The sequence below is a fragment of the Mirounga leonina genome, unplaced genomic scaffold (genome assembly GCF_011800145.1).
Source record: "Mirounga leonina isolate KUSES-001 unplaced genomic scaffold, KU_Mleo_1.0 Mir_201, whole genome shotgun sequence".
In the NCBI taxonomy this organism is placed as follows: Eukaryota; Metazoa; Chordata; class Mammalia; order Carnivora; family Phocidae; genus Mirounga; species Mirounga leonina.
In genome coordinates this window covers 3,931,069-3,958,415 of record NW_023270504.1, presented here as the reverse complement: position 1 = coordinate 3,958,415, position 27,347 = coordinate 3,931,069, and the positions used below count along the sequence as shown (strand labels likewise).

Genomic DNA, 27,347 nt, shown 5'->3' with positions numbered 1-27,347 from the left:
ATGTGAGTGTATAAAAAGTTCATTGATATATTTTCACCTTCCACACTGCAACTAACCTTTAAGAAATGACCGCTTACTGAGTTTGGGGGTAATATCAAAGAAGAGTGTCCACAGGGTAACCAGAAAGATCATGAAGGTAAAATTAGCAAAGGTTGATTTTATAATATGTTGCCTAGTCAAGTTATCCTGAGACAAATATAATAGAACATTAAAATAGAACTATTTCAGCTAAGGTTCCAGGACTAGAGGTACCAGCTACTCTCTCCCATTCCAGTGAGATTCCAGACCTATATATGACTTGTAAATGCTTGGCTGAAATCTGATTTTGGAATCCATGGCACTTCATCCATTCAAAGATACAAAAGTGTTAAAGTGAGAAGGGATGGAGAGTTGGAAATTGAAGAAAGGATTTCTTTGAAAACAAAAGTGATTGGAGTTCTGGAAAGAGGGCTGGAGGTGCTTGCTTTTCCATTCAAGCCCAGTGAAAGGAAACTCTAAGGAGATCGGTTGGAGAGTCTGATATGTCTCTTGGGCTTGGAGGACACAGGACACTAATTTCAGACCCACATCTGAGAAAACTAAAGGGCAAAAGGCTATCGTGAGAGTCTCTGTAGCTAAAGAGGAGACTGAGGCTGGGACGTATCTGCACTCTTACTGCCTAAAGTATGTGTTTCCTGTGGACAGATGAGGGCTGCCATGGGTTTGCCTTATATTTTGCTCATGAAAGGAACCCAACTAAGTTAGGAAACCTGAGCAGAAAGAGACTGAAGGTATATTGCTGGATGCCTGGGGAGAGAGGAAGAAAATAGTAGCTACTAACCAGAAGAGACATCCTGGCTTGAATCAAGAGAACTGCAGATAGGAGATATATGCAATGATGAGGGGCTGGTAGGAAGTGGGCCCTGAAGAACCCCAAAAGTGCCCCACTTTTGAGAGAGGACGGATCAGCTCACCCACAGGGCCTGGAGTGCTGACCCTTGATCACAGTAGCACTGGTCAAGTAAGACTTTTCCTTCCCTTACCTCTGTTCTTGCTTATACCAGTCCCACCCTGTACTAACATAGGTGGGATCAGAAACCACGGTGGGCAAGCTGGGGAAGAAAGAAGAGAAGTGAGGGATGGTAAAATACAGAAACCAACAATGTCCCTTTACCCACTGCAGCCAAATCTGAGCTGACTAGAGGAGCAAAAGCTTTAGCTTGAACTTGTTCGGACTACTGCATGGACCTAAGACATTTTAATTACTGAAACGAGAGGTTTCAGTGATACAGAATGGCAAGACATTTTGACTATCTGAGAATGATAAGTCAATGGCACCTGAGATTTCATCTGGCAGTAGGGAAAAATTAGCCTCTTTAGAGCAGATTTGCAATAAGGTAGTGTGAAGAAAATAGAATCAGTTTACAAGTACCCCTTGCTTGTTCAATATATTGATCAAACATAGCTCAGTGGATAGATTTACACAACTTGATTGGTATTCTGGAAAGATTATCAAAGATTGCTGTTATACATTCCATATACTGTGGTCTCCTCCAGCTTAAAATAAGAGCCTACTGGTTAGAATACAATTTTCTGCCTTGTTTGATGACCAGAAAACCTCTGTTTGCCTTCTCACAACCGATAATATATGCAGGTACCAATCTCCTGCACTCAGTCCCATGAGTTTTTCTTGTTCTAAGTGATTTTTTAAAGACTATTATTACTAATTTTTATAGATAAAACCATTCACATGATAAAAATTCAAAAGGTACAAAGGGTGTATAATGCAGGATTTTCCTACTCTTGTCCCTCCACAACTTTCCCTGGAGGTAAGCACTGTTAACAGTTTCTCATGTCCTTTTGGCTTTAGTTTTTTGAGAAATGTCTTGGCCCAAAAGATTTAGTCTTCATTATAGATGCCACTGATACAAAATACACCCCGTTGTACACTTGGTTTACACTGACAGTCCATACATAAGAAAGAACAGAGGTTGTTAAGAGGATTTCTAGGATCATAACTCAACCTAGAGAGTAACTATTTAGACTGTAATTAGAGAAATGAGCTGGAAGGACTGGACATCAGTGCTAACTTACAGGTCAGGTACAGGTTATCCTGTGGTACGTGGCCCATTCCTGGTGTAATGCAAAAGGGCTGAGGTGCTGTGGTTTCAGGACACAGTCATATATAGTATCATGGCTCTGTTTTTCCCACAATAATATAGTATTTTATTCATTATTTTATAAATTGTGATACCAAAATGATATTTTTGCAATTTTAAAATTTATGTTCTTATATATCACTATTAGCTCTATTAGATTTTATAAGTAATAAAATATTCTTTTAAAGATTATATTTTTATTTATTTGAAAGACAGAGAGAGAGAGAGAGAGAGAGAGCACAAGTGGGGGGAGGGGCAGAGAGAGAGGGAGAAGCAGACCCCCCAGTGAGCCGGGAGCCCGATGTGGGGCTCCATCCCAGGACCCCAGGGTCACGACCTGAGCTGAAGGCAGACGCTTAACCAACTAAGCCACCCAGGTGACCCCTAAGTAATAAAATATTTTTAAAGGTAAAATCTTTATGTTTTGTATCTTTAGTAGTCCTTTTTTTTTTTTAAGTAGGCTCCACACTCCCACACCCAGCATGGAGCCCAACATGGGGCTTGAACGCTTGAACTCACAACCTGAGGTCAAGACCTGAGCTGACATCAAAAGTTGGACGCTTAACCAACTGAGCAACCCAGGCGCCCCTCTTTTTTCTTTAAAAAAAGTTTTTTTCATTGGAGTACAGTTGACACACAATATTACATTAGTTTCAGGTGTGCAACATAGTGTTCAACATCTCTCTATGTTGTGCTATCATCACCACAAATGTAGCTACCATCTGTCACCATACAACAATATCACTGGTTATATTCCCTATGCTGCACCTTTTATTTCCAGTATCATGGCTCTTATACAGACCGCATGGGCTGTGACTACTTTGTTCTCCTTCAGTGAAGTATCACATTAGCCTAAGAATCCAAATTGTCCTGAATACATTATGCTATGCTCACCACAAATGTAGCTACCATCTGTTACCATACAATATCATTGGCTATATTCCCTATGCTGCACCTTTTATTTCCAGTATCATGGCTCTTATACAGGCCAAATGGGCTGTGACTACTTTGTTCTCCTTCAGTGAAGTATCTATCACATTAGCCTAAGAGTCCAAATTGGTCTGAATCTCAATGGCTATAGTTTGATGAGATTAGAGTCAACAGGTCATTCAGCATATTTAATAGATGTAATATTTTAAGCTTGAATTTTTTTGTCTACATAAAACATCATGTTTATTATCAAGACCTCTACCATCATCATCATGACTAACATTTTTGAGCTTTCACTATGGACTAGCCACCATATAAAGTGCTGTCAGATAGTTATCATGACTAAGCTTATGAGGTAAGTACTGCTATTATATCCATCTTACAGATGAGGAAACGGAATAATGGAATGGGTTGAGCAGTTTACTTAAGGTCACACAGTTACTAAAAGATGAAGCCAGGATTTGAACCACCCAATTTATCATACTAACCTGTTATTAGGGGGCATCCATGGAAGAGTAATATACGTATCTGAGGACAGCAAGTGAGGACAGCTTCTACAGCCTCATCAGTCAGATTCACACAATGTCCCATATGAATTTCCTATTTAAAAATAAAGAAAGGATAGTCAAAAGAAAAAACAGATTTACGATGACAGCATGAAAAAGCTTGGGAACTACCCTGATACAAAAAGAACCAGGGGTGCCTGGCTGGCTCAGTTGGAGGAGCATGAGACTCTTGATCTTGGGGTCATGAGTTTGAGCCCCATGTTGGGCATAGAGATTACTCAAATAAATAAAACAAAAAACAACAAACAGAGGTGCCTGGTGGCTCAGTTGTTTAGGCAGCTGCCTTCAGCTCAGGTCATGATCTCAGGGTCCTGGTATCAAGCCCCATGTTGTCAGGCTTTCTGCTCAGAGGGGAGGTCTGCTTCTCCCCCTCCCTCTCCCTCTGTGCGCTCGCTCTCTCAAATAAATAAAAAATCTTTAAACAACAAACAAAAAGAACCAAATATCTACTTGCAAGAAACATTCAATAGAAAGGACTAATGTAAGTATGCAGTAATTTGGAAAGTATAGATGATTTAAAAGTTAAGTGCCCAATCATTTTATAGAGCAATATGGCAAAATCTATTAAAACTGAAGATGAGTATACTCCAGAACCCAGCAGTTCTAATTGAAAATGTCCACTATACAGAGTAACTCTTGTATATGTGCCCAAGGAAACAATTTATAAATGTGCTCATTTTAATATTATTTGTAATAGTAAAAAAGTGGATAATGGGTAAACAAATGGTGGTTTATTAATGGAACAGATGAAACAGTTAACATGAAAAATATCTACTTGTATTAATAGACATAAATCTCAAACATAATGTTAGTTCAGACACTTTGGAAAACAGTATCGTCTTATCTTTTAAAGCTAAATGTGTACTTACTATATGATAATCCCATTCCTAGGTGTTTACCCAAGAAAAATGAAAATGTATGTCTACACAAAGACTTGTACACAAATTTCTATAGTAGTATTCATAACAGTCCAAAATTAGAACCACCCAAATATCCATCAAATGGTACATTCACCAGTTCTGAACAAACTGTGTCATATCCACACTATGAAACACTACTCAGCAAAATAAACAAATAAAAGTAATGAAACAGTAACACATGCAACAACATGGATGAATTTCAAAAACATTGTGCTAAATGAAAGAAGTAAAAGAGGGGCGCCTGGATGGCTCAGATGGTTAAGTGCCTTTGGCTCAGGTCATGATCCCAGGGTCCTGGGATCGAACCCCACATCGGGCTTCCTGCTGAGGAGGGAGCCTGCTTCTCCCTCTCCCTCTGCCTGCCGCTCCCCCAGCTTGTACTCTCTCTCTCTGTCAAAATAAATAAAATCTTAAAAAAAAAAAAGTAAAAGAAAAAAGTAAAAAACAAAAAAACTGGGCATTGCATGACTCCATTTATATGAATTTCTAGAAACTTTAAAACTATAATGCCAAAGTAAATCACTGGTTGCCTGGGGATGGAAGCAGGTAGAGAACTGATTGCAAAGGGGTGGGAGAAAATGTTGTAGGGTGATGGAGATGTTTTATACCTTATTGTGGTGGTGGTTAAAGGCTGTATAGCAATTACCAAAATTCATCAAACTGTACACTTAAAATGGGTAAACTTTATTGCATGCAAGTTATACCTTAATAAAGCTTGGAAAATTAATTTTGAATGAAAAGCAAACTGTAATAGAACACATATATTATAAAACTATTATGTGAAAGTTTAAAACATAAGACAATACAATATCTTGTTTATGGATCTATATGTGTCTATCCATATATAGGTAAAGTATACAAACACACAAGGAAAAATAAACAGGTGTCTTTAGAATGTGGTTACTTTGAAGGAAGAAAGGGAGAATAAATGTGCAGGGAGCTTTACATGTAACATATAATTTTTAACAAGGAACTAAAATAAGTATGGAAAATGTTAAAATTTAAGTGGCTGGTCCACAGGTTTGTGTTATATTACTTTCTATCCTTTTCCATATGTTAGAAATATATATCCCTCGTTTTGTGTCCTAATGAGGAATCCTTCTGCACTGGTGGTGGGAATGTAAAATGGTACAACCACTGTGATAATAGTATGGCAGTTCCTTAAAAAATTAAACACAGCATTGCCATATAATCCAGCTATTTCACTTCTAGGTATATACCCAAAGAATTGAAAGTGGGGACTAGAACAGATTATTTGTATATCTATGCTCATAGCAGCAGTATTCACAGTAGAGAATAGGTGGAAACAAGTATTGAAAGATGAATGGATAAACGAAATGTTTATGTACATACATACACACTTATAAGCATATATATATAAACACATATAAACATATACACATGTGTGTGTGTATATATATATATGAATATATCATATATATACAATGGAATATTATGCGGTCTTAAAAGGAATGACGTTCTTTTTTTTTTTTTTTTTAAGATTTTAGTTATTTATTTGAGAGAAAGAGAGAGACCACAAGTAGGAGGGAGGGGCAGGGGGAGAAGCAGACTCCCTGCTGAGCAGGGAGCCCGATGCGGGGCTCGATCCCAGGACCTTGGGATCATGACCTGAGCTAGAAGGCAGACACTTAACCAACTGAGCCACCCAGGTGCCCCAGGAATTAAATTCTGACACATGCAGGGACACAGATAAACCTTGAAAACATTAGGCTAAGTGATATAAGTCAGACAGAAAAGGACAAATATTGTATGATCCACTTCTATGAGTTATCTAGAATAGGCAAATTCATAGAGACAGAAAGTAGAACAGAGGTAGCTAGAGGCTGAGGGGAAGGGGTAATGGGGAGATATTGTTTCATGGGTAACGAGTTTCAGTGTAGGATGAGGAAAAAGTTCTGGAGATGGATTGTGGCGATGGCTGCACAACAATGTGAATGTACTCAATTCCAATGAATTGTACACAAAAAATCGTTAAAGTGGTAAGTTTTGTGTTGTGTATATTTGACCATAATAGAAGACATTTTAAGAATTCCGGAAGTAAGATTTATCTAATAGTTGACATGTATATTTATGGTATTAATATTTTTTCCTCCTGTAAAGTTGATATTAAGTTGGTATACTATTATAATCAATCATATCTTACAAATAAAGGAAACCTGAGTATATTGAAAACTCATAAAAATTGAGGAAAAAAGCATCTTGTTATAAATTGGCAAACATGTCCTATGATATAGATATAAATTGGTGAAGGCTACAGACAAAGAAATACAATTTGAGAACAGATGGAAGGAATAGTGTCCAACATTTAAAATATATTAAGGCATAAAAAAAAGATTCAATGCTGCAAACTGGGATCCTCGCAAAACTGTGAATTTACAACATAACCTTCATGGGAACCAATTTTATAATACGAATTTAGGACCATTAAAGTAGCCATACCTATTGATCCACTTGTTCTGTTTTTTGGAGTTCATTACAGCAATGGAAGAAAAAAGTATAAAACCCAACATATGATTATTTCTAGTAGCTAAAAACTGAAAATAATCTGAATTACCAACAACAAAAAGGAAAGAAATGATCCATCCTATGAACAGATTTTGTTCTCTGATGTACCAATGTCTAGAACATAGCAGGTACTTAATGAATATTTGTTGAATAAATGAAATTCTACAGGCAAACAAACTTTTAACCATGAAGATTATAGAAACTTATAAATATGACTATAATATAAAGTTAGTATGATAACATTTATTGAGGGACTATCTTGTGCCTGGAACTTCAGTAAAATATGGGGATAAAATGATGATAAAATGATGAACAAAATGGTCTCTGCCCACTGGGAACTCAGATCAACAGAAATTTCAGAAACAATCATGACATTCAATAAATGTTTTAATATGTTGTTTGTCAATCTTTAGGAGAGGTTCTTAGACTTTTTATTATTATTATTAAGTAAACTCTACCCCCAACATGGGACTTGAACTCATAACCCCGAGATCAAGAGTCGCATGCTCTACTGACTGAGCCAGCTGGGTGTCCCGAGGTCCTTGGACTTTTGATCGAATTTATTTTCAAATTATAAACAATTAAGCAACACTGATAATATAATTTCCAGGAACAGAACATATGAAAAGCAACAGATTAAAACAGAACACGTGATAAAAGGTAGGAACACATATTGTCCACAAGAGAAAAGTCAGTAAAAAAGATGAAAAAGTTTGTATTTCAATTTGAGTCAGAAATTGTGGTCACAAAAATACTAGATGCTATGAGACAAAGGTTAAAGTATATTTACTCTGTTTAAGGAAGGAATTAAGTTCTAATAAAGTTTAGAAAGATTTCCGTTGAAATGTTTTGGCACTTACAGAAATAAGATTTGGAAAATTGAAAAAAATAAAAAATTTAAAGTATGGCACTATAATCGCCAGCACTTATTGGTAACTGAATCTTTTTCTTTTTCTTTTTTTTTTTTTGTATTTTTTTGAAAGATTTTATTTATTTATTTGACAGAGAGAGACACAACGAGAGAGGGAACACAAGCAGGGGGAGTGGGAGAGGGAGAAGCAGGCTTCCCGCTGAGCAGGGAGCCTGATGCGGGGATGGATCCCAGGATCCTGGGATCATGACCTGAGCCGAATGCAGACGCTCAACGACTGAGCCACTCAGGCGCCCTTCTTTTTTATTTTTAAAGATTTATTTATTTATTTGAGAGAGAGAGGGAGAACATGCACATGGGGGGAGGGGCAGAGGGAGAGAATCTTCAAGCAGATTACCCACTAAGCAGGGAGCCCGATGTGGAGCTCAATCCCAGGACCGTGGAATCATGACCTGAGCCGAAGGCAGACGCTTAACGACTGAGCCACCCAGGCGCCCCTGAATCTTTTTCTAAGTCTGCTTAGGTTGGTAACGAACTCCTAATTTTGTAATACTGAAGTAAATACGTAGGTATGTTTCCTATCACTGCATGACAACAAATTTCCTGGTGGTTTTATTAGGGAATGATAAACTATGTTAACTGTTTGGGAACTTTATTAAAAATGATGATTATAAGATAATGTTATTGTAAGAACTAAATAACCTAATGAATATAAAGCAGTAATAAGTGTGGAAGCTGGAATATAGTTAGTGCTCAACAAATGTTAGTGTTTCAAACAGTAAAAATTATGGCAGAGTTTATTGCCCCTACAGTTAGCATGCAATTTGGAATTTGGAACTCAGTATAAGAAAATATGGTAATTTCTTAATCAAAAGATTTGTAAAAATATATACGCTATATGTACATACACGTGCACACACATACGTATAAGCAGGATTTAGATATAAAAAGATTAAAAAATTGTCTCTGGGCAATAACTCAAGGAGAAATATTTTGGCAAAAACATGATACTGTTATTCTTTTATGATAGTTATTGCTAACATTTATAATTCATTTATAGCCTGTTTGCTTCCAAAAAGAATTTATGTAGCTGATTTTTTTTTTTAAGATTTTATTTACTTATTTGAGAGAGAGAGAGAGCATGAGCAGGAGGGAGGGGCAGAGGGAGAGAGAGAGAAGCAGACTCTGCACTGAGCAGGGAGCCTACCTGGGCTCCATCCCAGGACACTGAGATCATGACCTGAGCAGAAGGCAGATAGATGCTTAACCGACTGAGCCACCCAGGCACCCCTGATGTGGCTCATCATTGAAAAGCTCATCTATATTATTATTATTATTATTATTTTTAAGATTTTATTTATTTATATGACAGAGAGAGAGACACAGGGAGAGAGGGAACACAGGTGGGGGAGTGGGAGAAGCAGGCTTCCCACTGAGCAGGGAGCCTGATGCGGGGCTCCATCCCAGGACCCTGGGATCAGGACCTGAGCCAAAGGCAGACGCTTAATGACTGAGCCACCCAGGTGCCCCATGAAAAGCACATCTATATTAAATAAGACTAAAAACCTCACTATAAACCGGGAAAGGAGGAAACCAAAATCCTGGGATAAAAGGATTCTTAATATATTTAGAAGCAGTTTATAGGTGCCACATCAGTCACTGAATGGAAGGCCTGAACACAATGTGGCTGTTGGGGAGGAAAACCTTTTTCCTCTTATTAGGTTCTATCTTTGGGAGCCTGTGAATTAAAATGACAAAGACAGACAAGCAAGAGAAAAGGCAAGTTTGGTCACACACAAGCTCACAAAGAAAGTGGTTCAAAGAAATGGCTACAGTATAGAGTTTATAGATCATTTTCATAGGAGAAAGGGAGGGGGAGAAAGGACACTTAGAGAAAAACAGATGACTTTTAGGAAAAACAAAGTGGGCTTTTAGAGAGTAGATGGGGAGGTGTGATAGTCTTGTGACAATTTTCTTTTATGTCATTTCTCATCTGACTCCTCCAGTGATAGGAGTGATCTTCCCTGGGATTGGATAGTCTTCCTTGAAGGGGTTTGATGGCAGCTGAATTCTTTTGGAAGGCTCTGTTTTTAGGCAGATGGAGGGAGAGTGTTTCAGACAAAGCCTCTTTTTGCATCTGTTGATTCTTAAACATCTAGCTCAAAATAATTTTTATGTGACAGGCATATTCTGGATCCCTGCATGTATATTAAGAAAGTAGGATGGCAAGCCACTAAGTAGGCCTGGTAATGAAAATTCTAAAGAATATCACTTCACATTGATGAACTTTCATAATCTTCACTATAATAAGATTATTCTTCAATGTGTTAGAAGCTAAAACTTCTGGAAAATGAGGACTTTCACTGGAAGTAAAATGGGTTTTTATTTAAAGCATGCTTTACCTCCTAACTTTACCAGTTTTTCCTTACTCTGGAAATAACGAGGTAGAGGCAAAAACCAAACCAAACCAAACCAAAAACACGCCATGGAAACACCTAATTGATAATAAGGCACTGGTTGTTTTCTACATTCAAAAAGCAATTTCTGAGGATAATATAAAAATTTAGTTAGCATCAACTTTATAGATATCTTAAAATTACCTCTAATTTCTTGGCACAAGATCCATTAACAAGCGCAACCACACCATCGTCAGATACCTAAGCAAAGAGAACAATCAACATGGCACATAAATGGGAAAGATCAAAGTAAAATTTTCCAAATATTATTAATCACTTATATATGGTTTTATTGCCTCCCATTCAGCAAATGTGTTTTAGCCACACTTATCTTTTTCACCCTTACTTAAAATAATTGAGGGGATTGTGCCAAGTTATATTGCAGTTCTATAACCACTGAAGCATGAGGTGGTCAACAATTCCAACAAAAACCAAAAAAATTAATTATGTTCTTCTGATGAGTCATGGAAGTTCACTGGGCAAACACACACAGTCTTTATATTTCAAGTCTATATTTCATTTACCTGAGTAGCTGAAAAATCAACACACTGCAAAAATGGGCAGTTTTCTCCTAATGCATGTAAGGACACATCGGTAATACCTAAACAGCCACCTAAATCAATGATCTTTAGCAGCCGGCAGTTGAATGCAAGAGCAAGGACTCCTTCATCAGTGAGATTGCAGCATCTTTTCAAAGAAGCTTCATGCAGGTACGAACAAGAGGAAGCCACAGCTTTTACTCCTGAGGGAAAACAATTACGTATCAATGAGCTATATATGTATACATATGAGAAATGCGACTGATTTTCATTTTAGCAATCACCAGTATTGATACACACAACTGTATGTTAGCCTTTTGCAAAGTAGTCCATCTCTGAGGATATACTTATCTTCCAGTGATGCTGTCATTATTAAAACTCTTTTGGAATACTTCAGGAATTGTCTACTATAGGCTGTAGTTTATGGCAAGCCTTTATTGTTGACAAGTAAATTTGCCCTTAGGAAATAGCCAAAAGTCATTCAGAATCAAATTAGGTCATTAAATAATAGATGAATCTTTTTGTTACAACCAAAGTTTTAAAGTAATAAAGTTAATTTTCTTGTGGACTCTTGAAGGGAAATCAAAAGTTAAATTGCCCAAATGTCTTAGGTGATAGTTTTCATGCTTATCCTTAGGAATCATACTTCTGTCTCTCTATTCTCTCTTCCCCTTTTGACTTTTAAATCCAATTAAATTGATGTAAATGCACATTGGAGACTGGTACATGATAATGTGTCACAAAAATAAAAGAGTACTTTGCGGATCCTGGGCCCTTCAGTCATGCATAAACATTATAACAGTGTGAAAAGATAACTTTATGAGCAAAATACACAAAAGGGAATATGGTGAATTCATGTGTAGGTCATTTTTACTCTTCTCCATATCTTAAGGACTTTCAATTAATTAATTAATTAATTTTTTACCTCCCTGAAAGAACTTTTGTTTTATTTATTAGTGTCCAGCATGAAAGTTCTTTTTAGTGAGGCATTATTTGTGTAAATATTTAAAAACTTATGCTTCTTTGTAATATTATGAATAGCCTAACTTGCTAACCAATAATTGCAAAATGCAGCAAACTACTCAAAACATTTTCCAGAAACCTAGCTAGCCAAATAAGTCTTTCTTACATTGAAGGAAAAGGTTAAAATCCTTTATTGATTAAAAAAAGGGTAAAAAATCCTCTAGTGTCACTGAAAAATGCAGTTTGACTGGCTATAAAAAACTATGCATTGTAGGGGAAAAAATGTACAGCATAGGGAATACAGTCAATGGTATTGTAATAGTGCTGTATGATGACAGATGGAAGCTACACTTGTGCTGAGTAGAGCAGAATGAATACAGTTGTCTAATCACACAGTTGTACACCTGAAACTAATATAACATTGTATGTCAACTCTACGCCGATAAAAAATTTTTTTAATTCAAAAACCATAAAAACAAAAAAACAAGCTATCATTGTACAGACTGATAAGAGAGTGCCTAGTAAGTTTAATGTGATGATGATTTAACTTTCTGTGGTAATTTAGCATCAAGAAAGCCTTAAAGTATGAACTGCTAAATAGCAAATGAATGTCAAAGTGTTCTGAGCTCTTGTATATGGATGTCCATCCATGTTTACTTTAAATATGTTTCAAAATAAATAAATAAATATGTTTCTCTCTTTTTAAAGATTTAGTTATGTATTTGAGAGAGAGAGCACGGGGGTTGGGGGGGCAGGTCAGAGGGAGAGGGAGAGAGAACCTCTAAGCAGACGCCTCACTAGCGTGGAGCTGGATGCAGGGCTTGATCTCATGACCCTGAGATCGTGATCCTGAGCCAAAACCCAGAGTCAGATGCTTAACCCACTGCACCACCCAGGCATGCCTACTTCAAATACGTTTAGATTACAAGTAGTGACTTACCCAGTATATTTCTTAACTTTCAGCAACGGTTATAAGCAGGAATTCTAATTTGGATTCTTTATCTTAGTTTGAATATTTTTTTTTTAAGATTTTATTTATTTATTTGAGAGAGAGAGAGAGAATGAGAGACAGAGAGCATGAGAGGGAGGAGGATCAGAGGGAGAAGCAGACTCCCTACCGAGCAGGGAGCCCGATGCGGGACTCGATCCAGGGACTCCAGGATCATGACCTGAGCTGAAGGCAGTCGCTTAACCAACTGAGCCACCCAGGCGCCCTAGTTTGAATATTTTTATTGATAAGTACAGTTTCTGTTTCTTTGACATCTTCATACTCACTTCTGACATATTAATTATACTAGATGGTGAATAGGAATCTACCAATTTATTCAGTGTTAATAAACATACCCTTTGAAGTTATGGAAATTCTGTTTTCTTTTGAGGAACTTAAATTTAATTTCTTTAGTTTTCTGCAGTTGCGCAGGTGCAGGAGAGCAGTGTCTGAAATATCACAGCTTCGTAGATCTAGAGTTTGGACTTCAGGATGTAAAATCTGTAAAAAATACATGATTTTGAAAACTTAATTTTTCCTATAAATATAATAAATGTTTATTCCATGTTGAGTGTTTTGGTGGCGATGACAGACAAATGGTGGATGGAAACCAGAGCAAAACCTATCTGAGTGCAGACACATAAAACGTAAAGCAGGAAGAAACAAGTCCACTTCCAACTGGAGGTACAGCTTCTAGTGCCCCCAAAGTCTTTACTGGAACACATAGCATTGTTGATGCGGCTGGTACAGCGTAAGGACCCACTAGACCTGAGAAGCAGATTCAAGGTGCTGGCATGTGCTTATCTTTTTCCAGTAGTTCCTGACTGTTATTAGAGATCCTAGCTATGTGCCTCTACTCAGCAGGTATGAGTATTTAGTCTCTACATACTGAACGGTTATAGGATGTGAGTATTGCTTTTCTAGAACATTTACCTCCTTCATTCTTATTGGGAGCGCGTACAAACAAACCCAGTATTATTGAATATTTACTTAAGGGCAACAAATAGCAAATTGATTTTAAATTGTTCTGAGCTCTCTTCCTTGGCTCTTTCTTTCTTTCTTTCTTTCTTTTTTTTTTTGAGAATGAGGGAGTGGGAAGGGACAGAGGGAGAGGGAGGAAATCTTTTTATTTTTTTTTTAAAGATATTATTTATTTATTTATTTGACAGAGAGGGACACAGCGAGAGAGGGAACACAAGCAGGGGGAGTGGGAGAGGGAGAAGCAGGGTTCCCGCCGAGCAGGGAGCCCAATGTGGGGCTTGATCCCAGGACCCTGGGATCATTCCCTGAGCCGAAGGCAGATGCTTAACCACTGAGCCACCTGGTGCCCCAGGGAAAGAGAATCTTAAGCAAGCTGCTTTCTATTTTTTTCCAAAGTAGAAACGGCTTTACTTTTCTGAAAAAAAGTGATGTACTATTGTTGTAAAAGATTCAGAGAATATAGAAAAGTTATAAAAATGATAAGAATATTTCTATTTATTGAGCACTTACCAGGAAGGGTACTAAGTGTGTTATATACATTATGTCATTTAATATTCTGTCTCAAACACAGACACACCCCTGAAAGATTGGTCACTGCCATTTTACAAATCAGGGAATTGAGGCACCTGACAAACGCTACAGCTGAACCTTTAGGCTGATTTAGGAGGCAATATAGTATAGTGATTAAGAACATGTCTTCTGGAGGCAGACTGCCTGAGTTTGAACCCTATGAATATGATCAAGCTCTGGTTTTTGTATGTGTTTGTGGGCCTCAATGTCCTCATTATTAAAATGGGGTTAATATTTTGTGAGAAGTAAAGATGCCTGGTTTATAATGTATGCTATATATGTCAACTGTTATTATAAATATTATGATAAGCACACTTGTGTGCTTTCCCTATTATTATTTTCTTGGGATTGATGTCAGAAGTAAATGGTAATTATATGAAGTGATGGAGATGTTAAATAACCCACTGTGGTAATCATTTTGCAATGTATAAATGCATCAAATCATTGCGTTATTTGCTTTAAACTTACACAATGTTATATGTCAATTATATCTCAATAAAACTCGAAAAATACTAGGACTAAAATTGTTGAGTCAATAGTAAGCACATTTTTAGGACTTTTGATAGTTAATGGCAAGCTGTCCTCCTAAAAGGCTTTTTATCAATTTATACTCCCATCAATAGGAGATAAAAGTGACTATTGCCCACACTATTGTCAACACTGGGTATTATTATTTTTTAAGTCTGCCAAACTGAAAGACAAACTGTGACTTTTATTACTAATGAGGTTAAATTTCCTTTTATATGTTAATAGTGATTTATATATTTTCCTTTGAGTATTTCCTGATTCTTTGTTTTAGTATTTGTTTTAATTTTTCTTAGTGGTTTGTAGGGATTCTTTAAATTGTCAAGATAACAAACCTTTAGAATTGCATGTGTATTACAAATATTTTTCCTAGTTTGTTACTTGACTTTGCTTCTTTTTTTTTCTTCTAGCTATAAGGAAGTTCATATTGTTACGTAATCAAATCCACCAATTTTTTTCTTCTTGGTTTCTAACTTTGGTGTCATGTTTAGAAAGGCCTCCTCCATCCAACTATAAAAAGATTTAGGAAATATTTCAAAGACAGTCACCCAACTATGCATGCAACTTTGTAACAGATGTTAGATCTGGCTTTTTGAATAATTTCATAAGTAGGACTTGTAAGGATGGAGATTCGAGGGAGAGCACAAAGAAATCATACTTCTGTTTTTTTCTATCTCTTTCACTCCTTAGCCCTTTTCTATTCAGGTAAAATTAGGTTTATTTTTTTTTTTCAGGTAAAGTTAGGTTTAAATGAATATTAAGGATTGCCATAAAACAAAAATCTAAGCCACTGCAATATAGGCTAATGGGTGAGAACAAAATGGGGCTGGTGGGGAACAGAAGAAAACCACCAGTTTTCTGTAGCGTCATAATGATTCTTCTGTGGACCACACACAAACTAGATACATCCACAGAACCACTGACAGTAAGAACCTGGGGATATTATTCTACCTCCACAGAGCTAAGCAGATTACAACACTAAAATGTCTATATTCCAATGCAAGCTAAAATGAAGAAAACAAACCATTATAAGTACATCAGGTTAATGTTAGAAGAAACACAAATGGCACATCCAAGTGCAATTGTAATGTGAGGTCACAGGGACAGTCATGTGCTAGAGTACTATCATCAGATCCCTTTTGATCATAAGCTTTGGGCAGAATGTGTAGTAAAGTCAGCAACTGGTAGTTAGAACCAGAGTTTCTACAGTAGACTAGTCCAGTGTAGACTAGAGTCTTTGGCAGACAGTGATGATGGCTGCAAACCCATTTTACAGTTAAGGGAACTGAGGCTCAATGTCGGAAAGAGTGGCAAAGCTAGGATTTCAATTCAGGTTGGAGGGCCTTACTATACTTACTGCCTTATAGAACAGCCAATTTTAGCTTAGTTGTAGTGATTAGTATCAATTAGCAGGAGTGAGGTCTCCAGAAGAGTGAGAAGAGTTTAGAAGAGTGGCTTTTAACTGCTGATTGTTATCCATGAATGGATAAAATCAATTTAGTAGACTCTGATCAACATTTCTGTAAACTGACATAAGACATAACAGAATAAAGTAGAAAATATCCAAGTGTACTGTACGTAGTATGGTTACATGTGAGTGTGGTTTGTGGACCAGAGTCATAATGCAGCATATATTTCTTACTGTGGGTTTTTTTTTTCTTTTTGCCATTTTGTGTATTCACCCTGCATTTTTATTTTTACTTCTTCCAGTCTTATTGAGGTATAATTGATCAAAAAGCTTATAACTTTTTGAAAATGTAGAGATCAAGGGTCCTGGTATGATGAAGACAAGGGGAGCAGCTGAAAGAACGGTGAGAGATTTTTAGCAACTATTACACATGAACATTTTGGTTATCTGGAGAAAAAAAAGAGCCCCAATGTTTTGTTATATTTTAAAATTATAATTAAGCCTACTATATGCTATTGCTCCAAAAATCTGAAACCATATCTAACAGTAAAATATAATATGCTTGCTTTGCAATTGTACATACTCTTACCTCACTTATATTTGAATCTGTTATCTGCCCCTGGATACTCATTATTTTAATCAGTCTATCTTTTATGTTGGGAGGCAAAGGCTTAATGTCTGTGATGTATCTGGAAATGTTCTTCATGAAGCACCACAGGCATCTGAAATACAAATACAATATAGTAAATTACATGGTACTGGTACCCATTCCTAATATTTATGCTGTTCCTTCTCATTTAGTCTTTTCATAAATAGGGTGTACATTTGTATCAATATTTGCAACTAAAGCTTGCTAAGATTCAAAAGCCTAACATGCGCTGTTAGGCTGAGGCTCTTCCTTTACATTTTTTTCTCAGTATACCTCATTTACTAAAATGCATTCTAAATGACAAAAAAAATTTTTCCTAAGTCAGTCTCTCTAATTCCTAAGACACAGTTACTACCAAGATTTCAGTTACATATTCCTAAATAAATATTGGATGAGGGCCTACTTATTGACAAGTTTTATCTATTAATCCAGCAAACTTTTCACTATTTTTCTTAAAAATTATGTGTATAATGAAATCATGAAAGAACTACAACCACAACGATTGCACAAATAGTACAAATCATGGAGATAACAAACTTAGTGCCAGGATTGTATATATAAAGGAGAGTTATCAGAGCAGGCAATAATCAAGGCCCATATGACCAACATATTTCCTATGTAGTCTGAAATTCCAACTATCTGAGAAACTCATACTTTAAACAAACATAAATCTTACTTAAATCTCTGACTTCAACTACCTCCACATATATAATTTTACATTATATACATATACACTATACATTACATCCTATCCTTCCCCCTTCCATTAGATTAGTTCCTCCCACTAATATCTAGTGTATGTTCTTTATTTTTTTCTGTGCTTTTATACACATTTGCATGAGTACACACACACACACACTGACACATTTAAAGGGATGGGGGGATCACTGTTTCCTAAAATGGCCTCACCGTATACTCACTTTTCTATACCCTCTTTCATTCAATAATATCTTACAGAATTCTTCAAAGCATCAAGTATAGTTTTAATGCTCCCTTAATGGCCATATAATATTTCACAGCATGGAGGATTTATTTAGCTATTCCCCTATTTATGAACATTCCACTGTTTCTAGGACATGTTAACATACGTTGTCAACTTGTTTTCTAGAAAGTCTGTGACACTTCATATTTCTATCAGCAGTACTGGAGTATCGTATTCCTCTACATTCCTGAAGCAACAGGTTCATTTTATTTATTTTTCCATTTATTTCTGTTGTCTCCCCAATCCCACACCCCACTACTCCAGGAATCCATTCTAATGTCTAGTGTGTACCCTTTCATTGTATGTGTCCTTTTAACATGCTTGTTGTATGTATTTCTAATTTATATATCTGGTATTTGTCATAGATTTGTTTAGTTTTTCACTCACCAGTGTTTTTAAGATCTACCTACTCTTAAATGTTGGAAGATCTCATGTGTGAAAAGTGGTATCTTATTATTACTTTAATTTGTATTCCTCTAATTACTAGTAAATTTGACATCTTTTTATGAACTTGCTGGCTCTCTGGATATGCTTTTCTCTAAATTGTCTATTCATATCCTTTGCCTATTTTGCTATTTTTTGACTTAAATTTTAAGAGTTGTTTTAGTGGCCAAATATATGACTGAATTTGTATTTGTTCCACAAGTATTCAGAGAATATATATTCTCTAAGAGATGTAATGTTCTATTATACATGTATGTCTAAATATATCTCTCCATATAAGTATATGTATATGCACACAAATACATTATGTGAATATATGTGATTGTTTGATAGTATTTAATTCTTCTTTCTACCAAATTTGTAGAATTCTTTTTTTTTTAAAGATTTTATTTCTTTATTTTAGAGAGAGGGAGCGAGCATGAGCAGAGGGGAGGAGCAGAGGGGAGGAAGAGGGAGAGAATCTCCAGCAGACTCTGCACTGAGCATAGAGCCTGACACAGGGCTCAATCTCACGACCCTGAGATCATGACCTGAGCTGAAACCAAGAGTTGGACGCTTAACTGACTGAGCCACCTAGGTGCCCCTATTTGTAGAATTCTTAATTTATAATACTTGTATTTTGAAATCAAGTTTTACTTTCATTTCTACTCGTTTTTGCTTTTTGTACATTACTGTTTTATAATGAAAAAATTCAAAAATACATAAAAATAAAATAGGATGACATAAAACCCATGTACCATAAGTCTAGAATTTTAAAATTTATTATTTATCATTGTGTCAGATATCTTTCTTAAGACATAAAACATTTCACACTTGATCTTAGCCAAAAGGCCGAAAAGTGATAAGAAATAAAACATTTCAGATAAAAATAAAGCCTCCTTTGTACATCTACATAGGTTTACTCTTTCTTTGTCTTTGCAGAGGCAATCACTAGCATGAAGTTTTTGAAAACAGTTTGTGTCCATGATTTTATTTTTACTACTAAAGTATATATGCATAAATAACAGACTATTGTTTTTTGTATTTGCAAAATGTAGTGTATTAAGTTTCCTACCATGGCTGACCTTGTCAATCGTCCTTGTAAGTGACAATTTTCCTTTTCCTAAGACTTTGGTGTTAGTTGCAAATTCATGATCATTATATCTTCTTGTGGAATATTCCTTTTATCATTAAGTAATGTCTCTCTCTATACATACTGTTTTTCACATCAGATTGTATTCAGTCCAGTTTTAAAGTTGTTCTACTATCCTTCTTTGGCTTCTTTTGCTAACATTTTTTTTTTTTTTAAGATTTTATTTATTTATTTGAGAGACAGCATGAGAAGGGGGAGACAAAGCAAGAAGCAGACACCCTCTGCCTTCGGCTCAGGTCATGATCCTGGGGTCCTGGGAGGAGTCCCGCATTGGGCTCCTTGCTCAGCAGGGAGCCTGCTTCTCCCTCTGCCTGCCGCTCCCCCTGCTTGTGCTCTCTCTCTCTGATGAATAAATAAATAAAATCTTTTCAAAAAAAAAAAAAAAAAGCAGACACCCTATTGAGCAGGGAGCCTGATGCAGGGCTCAATCCCGAAACCCTGGGATCATGATCTGAGCCGAAGGCAGATGCTTAACTGACTGAGCCACCTAGGTGCCCCTCTTCTGCTAACATGTTTACAAGACTCATCTGCATTATTGCAGATAGCTATAATTTGTTCATTTTAATTTTCTCTTTGTTCATGTCCATTTTCAATGCTGCATACTATTCCATTGTGTGAATAATTTATCTTTTCTGCTGTTGCTGTACAGTTGGGTGGTTTATAATTTACTCTTATGTATAAAATTCATATGAATACTCTTGGACAGGTCTTTTGGTGCCATGTGTGCCTGTGTTTTGATCAAGCATATATCTAGGAGCAGAACTGCTTGCTGATAAGGTATGCATATGTTTAGCTTAATGCCAAACAGTTTTCTGAAGTGATTGTACTGATTCCTGGAATCCACATCCTTGTCAACACTCGGCATTGTCAGTTTTTAAATTTTAGCCAATTTATGAATATATGGTAGCAATGCAATGTGACTTTAAGTTTCAGTCCCTTATTATTAATTAATTTGAGCATGTTTTCATTTCTTTATTGTTCATTTGGATGGTCTCTTGAGGAGTATCTGTTCAAGTATCCTGCCAAGCTTTCTTTTGGGTCTATGTTTTACTTACGGATATGTAGGAGTTCCTCTTATATTCTGGATATGAGCTTTCTGTTGGTTATATATATTACAAATATATTCTCCCATTCTGTGGTTTGCCTTTTCATTCTCTTAATCATGTCTTACGTTGAAGAGAAGTATAATGTAATGCAGCCCAATATATTAATGTTTTCTTTATGGTTTCTTTAGGGTTCTGTTTATGAACTCTTTCACTGTCCTAAGTTCATGAAGATATTCTGCTATGTTTTCTTCCAGAAAAAATTCACTAAATGTATTGTTTTACCTTTCACTTAAAAACAAATTTTTTTTAAATTAAGTATACTCTATGCCCACTGTGGGGCTCAAACTCACAACCCTGAGACCAAGAGTTGCATGTTCTACTGACTGAGCCAGCCAGGTGCCCCTACTTTTCGCTTTTTGACTTAAAAACTACCTGGAATTGTTGCAATTGTAAAGAACTATGCAGAATCTGAGAGTTTACCCCACTTACAAGCTTACAAGTGAGCCTATTACCAATTCATGAATGCTGGCAGAAGACCCAGAGATTCCTGGGTCATAGAAAAAGGGCTTTATTACTCATGACAAGAGCAGTAGCCAGAGCTTCACATTTATGCAGGTTCCGCATGCCCTCTAAGTCCTACAGTGTAATGTACGTAGGGCCCAGATGAATGCTTGCTCATGCGGTGGGTTGTATTGCAGGAGAAAACACCGAGCTTGGGTGATTCACAACTTTTATGGTAAACGGAAGCAAGTCTGCTCTGTTTTGGAAGGAGACAATATTTGCTGCACAAACAACCCTGAGAAATGCCCTAGGTAAAGAGTAGTCAAGGCCCTACATTCTTGGCATACCTGTGAAGTTCATGGCAGATTGCCTCTCCCAACATCTACCCAACATGTTCTTGGCTGAACTCAAATATTTATGTAAGTGTACCACTCTGTCAGCTACTCTAATTAATTTGATCAACAAAGGCAGAAACCAAATCTGTTCACTTTGTCTCTTAAAGCATTTAATTAAGGCTACTATCAATAGTATTCCAAGTAGCAGGGTAAGGCCAATCTGCAGGAATGACCTCGACAGCACCCCCAGGGTCCCAGACTTAGTTAACTGTGAATAAGTATGGAAGGGTGGGGAGGACCAGTAAGTCTCATTTTAGATAGACAGGATGTAGTCCAATCTATCATCCACTACAAAACATGCAAAGGAATTTAGATTGTTATTTCAATGGCTACATTTTTCTTTTGTAGGACTTCTAATTAAAAAAAATCTGGGGCACCTGGGTAGCTCAGTTAGTTAAGCATCTACCTTTGGCTCAGGTTGTGATCCCAGGGTGCTGGCATGGAGCCCCACATCAGGCTCCCTGCTCAGTGGGGAGTCTGTTTATCCCTCTTCTTCTGCTCCTCCTCCCTGCTTGTGCTTTCTCTCTCATTCTCTCTCTCAAATAAATAAAATCTTTAAAAAAAAATCTATTATTTGTATTCTCTTAAGGATAACTGTTTCTTTGTTTTTGAATATGTCCAATACATTTGTTTTAAAATACCTTTCAAACTGTTCTATTATTTGTAGTTCTTAAAGTGTCAATTCTCCTCTATTTTCTGCTGAGTCTCTTTCGTGCCATTTTTTTGTAAGTTTTTTTTTTTTTTTAATTCTTTAATCTCCAGCAGACTCCCCGCTGAGCCTGATGTGGGGCTGGATGCAGGGCTCCAGGCAGGGCTCAACCTCACAACTCTGAGGTCATGACCTGAGCCGAAATCAAGCGTGGGTCCCTTAACCAACTGAGCCATCCAAACACAACCCCCCTGCCTTTTTAAGTTTTTACTGTTAACTCTTTTACACAAGTAATTTTCCATGAGAGTCCTGTGTTCTTTCTGTGAAGCCATCCCCATAGTGAAGGTTTGGGTTTTCTCTGCTTAAGGACCCTGTGTTTGGTTGGGCTTCAATAACAAAATACCACAGAGCGGCAGGCTCATAAACATGAGAAATTTAATCCTCACAGTGCTGGATGCTCTAAGTCTGAGATCAGAGTGCTAGCATGGTTGAATAAGGGCCCTCTTCCTGGTTCATATTCAGTGCCCTCTCTACGTGTCCCCACATAGTGGAAGGGGCCAGAGATTTCTCTGGAAATTTTAAAAGGGCACTAATCCCAATCATGAGGGCTCTACCCTCATGATTGAAACACCTCCAAAAGCCCCCACCTACTTAACATTCAGCCTGTAGCACATCCCATGAGTATTCACAAGTTCCAAAGCAAACTTAATGTTATTTATTTATCTTGAGGATTCTGTAACATATTCACAGTGAAAATTCAAACCATACACTTGTGCATAATAAAGGCATGAAAGACCAGTTTTTCAACTGGAATTCCACTTTTGCCTGGGACTCTAGATCCTTGTCAGTGAATGTGGGTTGCTCTAGGGGTGGGGCGTGTGTGACCTCAAGCTAGGTGGCTCTGCCGCAGGGGTAGATTCTGAAGGAGCTGAGTAATGCAAGCTATCTGTTGACCATTCTCTCCATGGGCAGCAAGTCCTTCCCTGAAGAGTGATCTGAGTGGCGTATCTCTATGGCTAGCACTCTCATTTTCCAAAACTACGTTTCATTTAGGTGTTTATACATTTTAAGTAATTCATACTGAATGGACTACATGGCATAATAAAGGGTAATAAGTTTAGACTCTCCCAGCTTTCATTCTCCTCTACTCTGTTAGGATATTGAAATCAGATATTCCATTATCAACAGACATTTATATCATTTATTCTAAAAGTTAAAAGCTTAATGAAAAAAACTCCCAATTTTTTGATAATGGCTTTATTAAGATATAATTGACATAACATCAGTGTTTTTTGGTATATCCACAGAATTGTGCATTCATCATCACTATCTAATTCCAGAACATTTTCATTACTCTAAAAATAAATCTTGTACCCATTAGCAGTCAGCTGACAATCTCTCCCATCTCCCACCAATCTACTCTGTCCCTCTAGATTAGCCTGTAGTACACATCCACATAAACAGAATCATAATAATATATGGTCTCTTGTTACTGGCTTCTTTTACTTAGCATAACATTTTTAAGTTCTTCCATTTCAATTACTGTACTTTTTCAATTCCAGAATTTCCATTAGGTTCTTTTTTTATATATAATTGCTATCTCTTTACTGCATTGTCTATTTGATGAGACACTGTCATCATACCTTCTTTTCCTTTTTTGAAATCAAGGTGAAATTCATAAAACATAATTAATTGAAGTGTACAATTCAGTGGCATTTTGTACATTTACAATGTTGTGCAACTACCACCTCTATCTAGTTATAAAACATTTGTATTAGCTCAAGAGAAAATGTGTACCTATTAAGGAGTCAGTCCCCATTCCTCTCTCCACTGGGTATCTGGCAACTACCAACTTGCTCTCTGTTGCTATGGATTTATCTATTTCAGTTATTTCATATAAATGAATTCATACAATATGTGGTCTTTTGTGTCTGGCTTCATCCACTTAGTATAATGTTTCCAAGGTTCATCCATGTTGTTGCATGTATCAATACTTTATTCCTTTTTAATGGCTCAATGGTATTTCATTATATGGATATACCACATTTATTTTTTATTATTTTTTTAAAAAATATTTAATTTATTTATTTGATAGAGAGAGACACAGCGAGAGCAGGAACACAAGCGGGGGAGTGGGAGAGAGAGAAGCAGGCTTTCTGTGGAGCAGGGAGCAGGGTTCAATCTCAGGACCCTGGGATCATGACCGGAGCCGAAGGCAGACAATGACTGAGCCACCCAGGCGCCCCCGATATACCACATTTATTTAAAAGATTTTATTTTTAAGTAATCTATACATCCAATGTGGAGCTTGAACTCAAAACCCGGAGATCAAGAGTCACATGCTCTACTGACCAAGCCAGTCAGGTGCCCCCCACATTTTGTTTAATGATCATTGGTGATGGACATTTTGGTTGTTTCTACTTTTTAGCTATTGTGAATACTGCTGCTATGAACATATATGTACTAGTATTTATTTGAGTATCTAGTTTCAGTTCTTTTGGGTATATACCTGGGAGTGAAATTGCTGGGTAATATAAAAATTCCATGTTTAACTTTTTTTTTTTTTAAAGATTTTATTTATTTATTTCTTTGACACAGAGAAAGAGTACAAGCAGGGGGATTGGCAGGCAGAAGGAGAGGGAGAAGCAATCTCCCCACTGATCAGGGAGCCTGATGTGGGGCTCAACCCCAGGACCCTGAGATAATGACCTGAGTGGAAGGTAGACGCCTAACCAACTGAATCACCCAGGCACCCCTTAATATTTAACTTCTTAAGGAACTGCCAAGCAGTTTTCTCCTTTACTTAATATATGTCTTCCTTTAATTCTTTGAATACGTTTATAATAGTTTCTCTGAAGTTTTGCTAAGTCCAATATCTGGATCCTCTCTAAGGAAGTTTCTGTTGCCTATTTTTTTCTGTGTATGAGTCAAACTTTCTGTTTGTCTTGAAATTATTTTGTTGAAAACGGGACAGTTTAGATAATAAAATGTAGAAACTTTGGATATTGATCCCACACATTTGTGATTATTTGTTTGTTTAGTGACCTGCTAGACTATTTTAGTGAAGTCTATTTCCCTCACTATATGCAACTTCTGATTTGCTTCTTAGTGCGCACAGCTTGGACATAAGCATTGTTCCCTTAGGATGTCAGTGGTTTTGGTAGGGCTCTCTGTGACTCAGAGCCAAAGGCTGTCAACCTTCACTCCTTATAGATTGCTCTCATGTTTTCAACAGTGTGTGGGGTACAAATTGCTCCACAATGTCATCCAATTCATTTTGGACTCCTTTGTGGGATTCGTTTCTGAGATCAGTGTTTAAGGTTTGTTCTGACTCAGGGCAGGCTCTTGTTAGATGTCCCTTTCCCTGGTTCTCTCTGGTAAACTTCTTTTCCCATTTCATTATATGGTATATCCATATACCATATAATGAAATACCATTCAGCCATTAAAAAGGAATGAAGTATTGATACATGCCTATGGTTTAGCTTGCATCTCACATGTAGCTCTCAGACTCTTGGTTAATACTTACTTAGATCTGAACTTCCTTCACCCTCTGTTTCAAATAAAATCATTTTCTTGACAGCTTTAGAATTGTTTTGCAGCCTGTCTTTCTTCTTGGGAAAAATCTCTAAGCTACAATTTCAGAGCTGGGAACAAGGATGATGATATGCTTCTCTCTGAGTGAAACCCCTACTTTCGGAGCAGAGTGCTGGGCAGTAGCCTCTGGTCTTCTTACTTGCCTCTTCTAGGATGGAACCTCTACCCACGAATGAGCAGGGATAAGAGATATCAGCATCCCAGTATTCTCAGCATGCCATGCTGAAATAGAACCTGTGCTCCATAAGTGTGGGCTAGGTGGAGGTAGCAATCCCCCAACCATCGACCATACTCACCCATAATTTAGCCTGTGAACAAGTTACTAGGGAGAAGTGTGACAAGAAATACTGGCATCCTGTTTTTTTCCAGGAAAATACTGAAGCCCTTGACTAGGAACTGGGGGGAGAGGTAGCTCCATCACCTTAGCCATACCCACCTGGAGTGGAGGTATAGTTCAAATGCCATAGACTTGTTGTTCTTACTGAGTTTTAAAAGATTATCTTGAATGAATGTTTTTTTCATTTGCTGTCTGCCCTTAGGAGGATTTCCAGAGACTTTAAGCAGTTGGTTTTGTTTTATAATTTTCAACTTTTATGCTTATTTTACTGGGGAGCAGGTCTGTGCAGCTCCTCATACTTCCTTTTCAGTAAGTCTTCCAAATAGCATCAATCTTCTCATCCATTTAACACCTGTATCCCATTAATAAGAAATATGGTGACTCCTTTTCTTTCAGATATGTACTTGGGCTCTTTTCAAGTAAGTTGGTCATTTTAAGTTTGCTTACTTTTCAGTGCAAGGTCTTTCTATCCCAACTGTTTCTACAACAATTCTTGGAAAGAAATGGCGCGCGTGAGAGAGAGACAGACAGACATACTCATGTATTTTTAAAAATCCATAGAATTGCTAAATTGTTTTAAAAATTGAGGTGAGACAGTTTCCCAACTTCTGGCTGGTGGTCACAGTTAGGCCTTTCACACTTCCATAGGTATGCTCAGAAGGTAAGGTCCCAACTGCTCTTTATTTGGGCTATTTCTCAGGTGGGTTGTGTTTGTAGCAAACAGTTCTGAGAGATAAGGTATTGTCTCCCTCCAAGACAAAGGGCAAGTCTGCTTATTGCTTGTTATAAAACTGTGTATTCCTCGTGCTCAGTGGTTTTTTTCCCTGTAATATACCGATTGTGCAGGTATCCATCTGAGCCCTCTGTGTCATCCTCATTGGATTTGGGGGAGAAGGGCAACTGAGGCAAACTGCTCATGTGGCTTGCTGTGCTATAACAAAGTCCTTTGTCTCTAGCCCAGAAATCTTGTGTCTTCTGCCACTGTCAAACAATATGAACAGTAACAGTCTCATCAAGTAAAATCAAATCCTAGATCTAACAATTTTGTGATGAGAATGGGATGCTGATGGAAACATAGGTTTATGCAAGAGGGAGGAGAAAAGTTCTGTGGGCCAGGTCTGGGGATATGAGACTCCTTGAGATCTAGTAGCAAATGCTCTCCCCATTTACAGCAATTTGTGCTCTTTTTAAAAAAATGGCGCTTTTCCACCTCTAGTCAATGTGATATGGGAAA

General features: G+C 37.1%; 1 protein-coding gene and 1 long non-coding RNA gene across 3 annotated transcripts in view; both read right to left on the bottom strand.

The window, feature by feature from the left end:
• AMN1 (antagonist of mitotic exit network 1 homolog) overlaps positions 1-27,347 on the bottom strand; it is a 52,191-nt gene that overhangs the window by 11,165 nt on the left and 13,679 nt on the right. For both annotated transcript variants that reach the window (XM_035027954.1, XM_035027953.1), the window contains exons 2-6: positions 16,971-17,103; positions 13,254-13,398; positions 10,932-11,149; positions 10,552-10,608; positions 3,557-3,668 (exon numbers count right to left, since the gene is read on the bottom strand). In XM_035027954.1, the coding sequence (XP_034883845.1) occupies positions 3,557-3,668; positions 10,552-10,608; positions 10,932-11,149; positions 13,254-13,398; positions 16,971-17,087 (649 nt within the window). In that variant the 5' untranslated portion in view covers positions 17,088-17,103. The remainder of the gene's footprint in view (positions 1-3,556; positions 3,669-10,551; positions 10,609-10,931; positions 11,150-13,253; positions 13,399-16,970; positions 17,104-27,347) is intronic.
• Positions 26,151-27,347, bottom strand: part of LOC118025528 — a 1,295-nt gene continuing 98 nt past the window's right edge. Inside the window, exon 2 of the long non-coding RNA XR_004683340.1 lies at positions 26,151-27,323. This is a non-coding gene — a long non-coding RNA (uncharacterized LOC118025528). The remainder of the gene's footprint in view (positions 27,324-27,347) is intronic.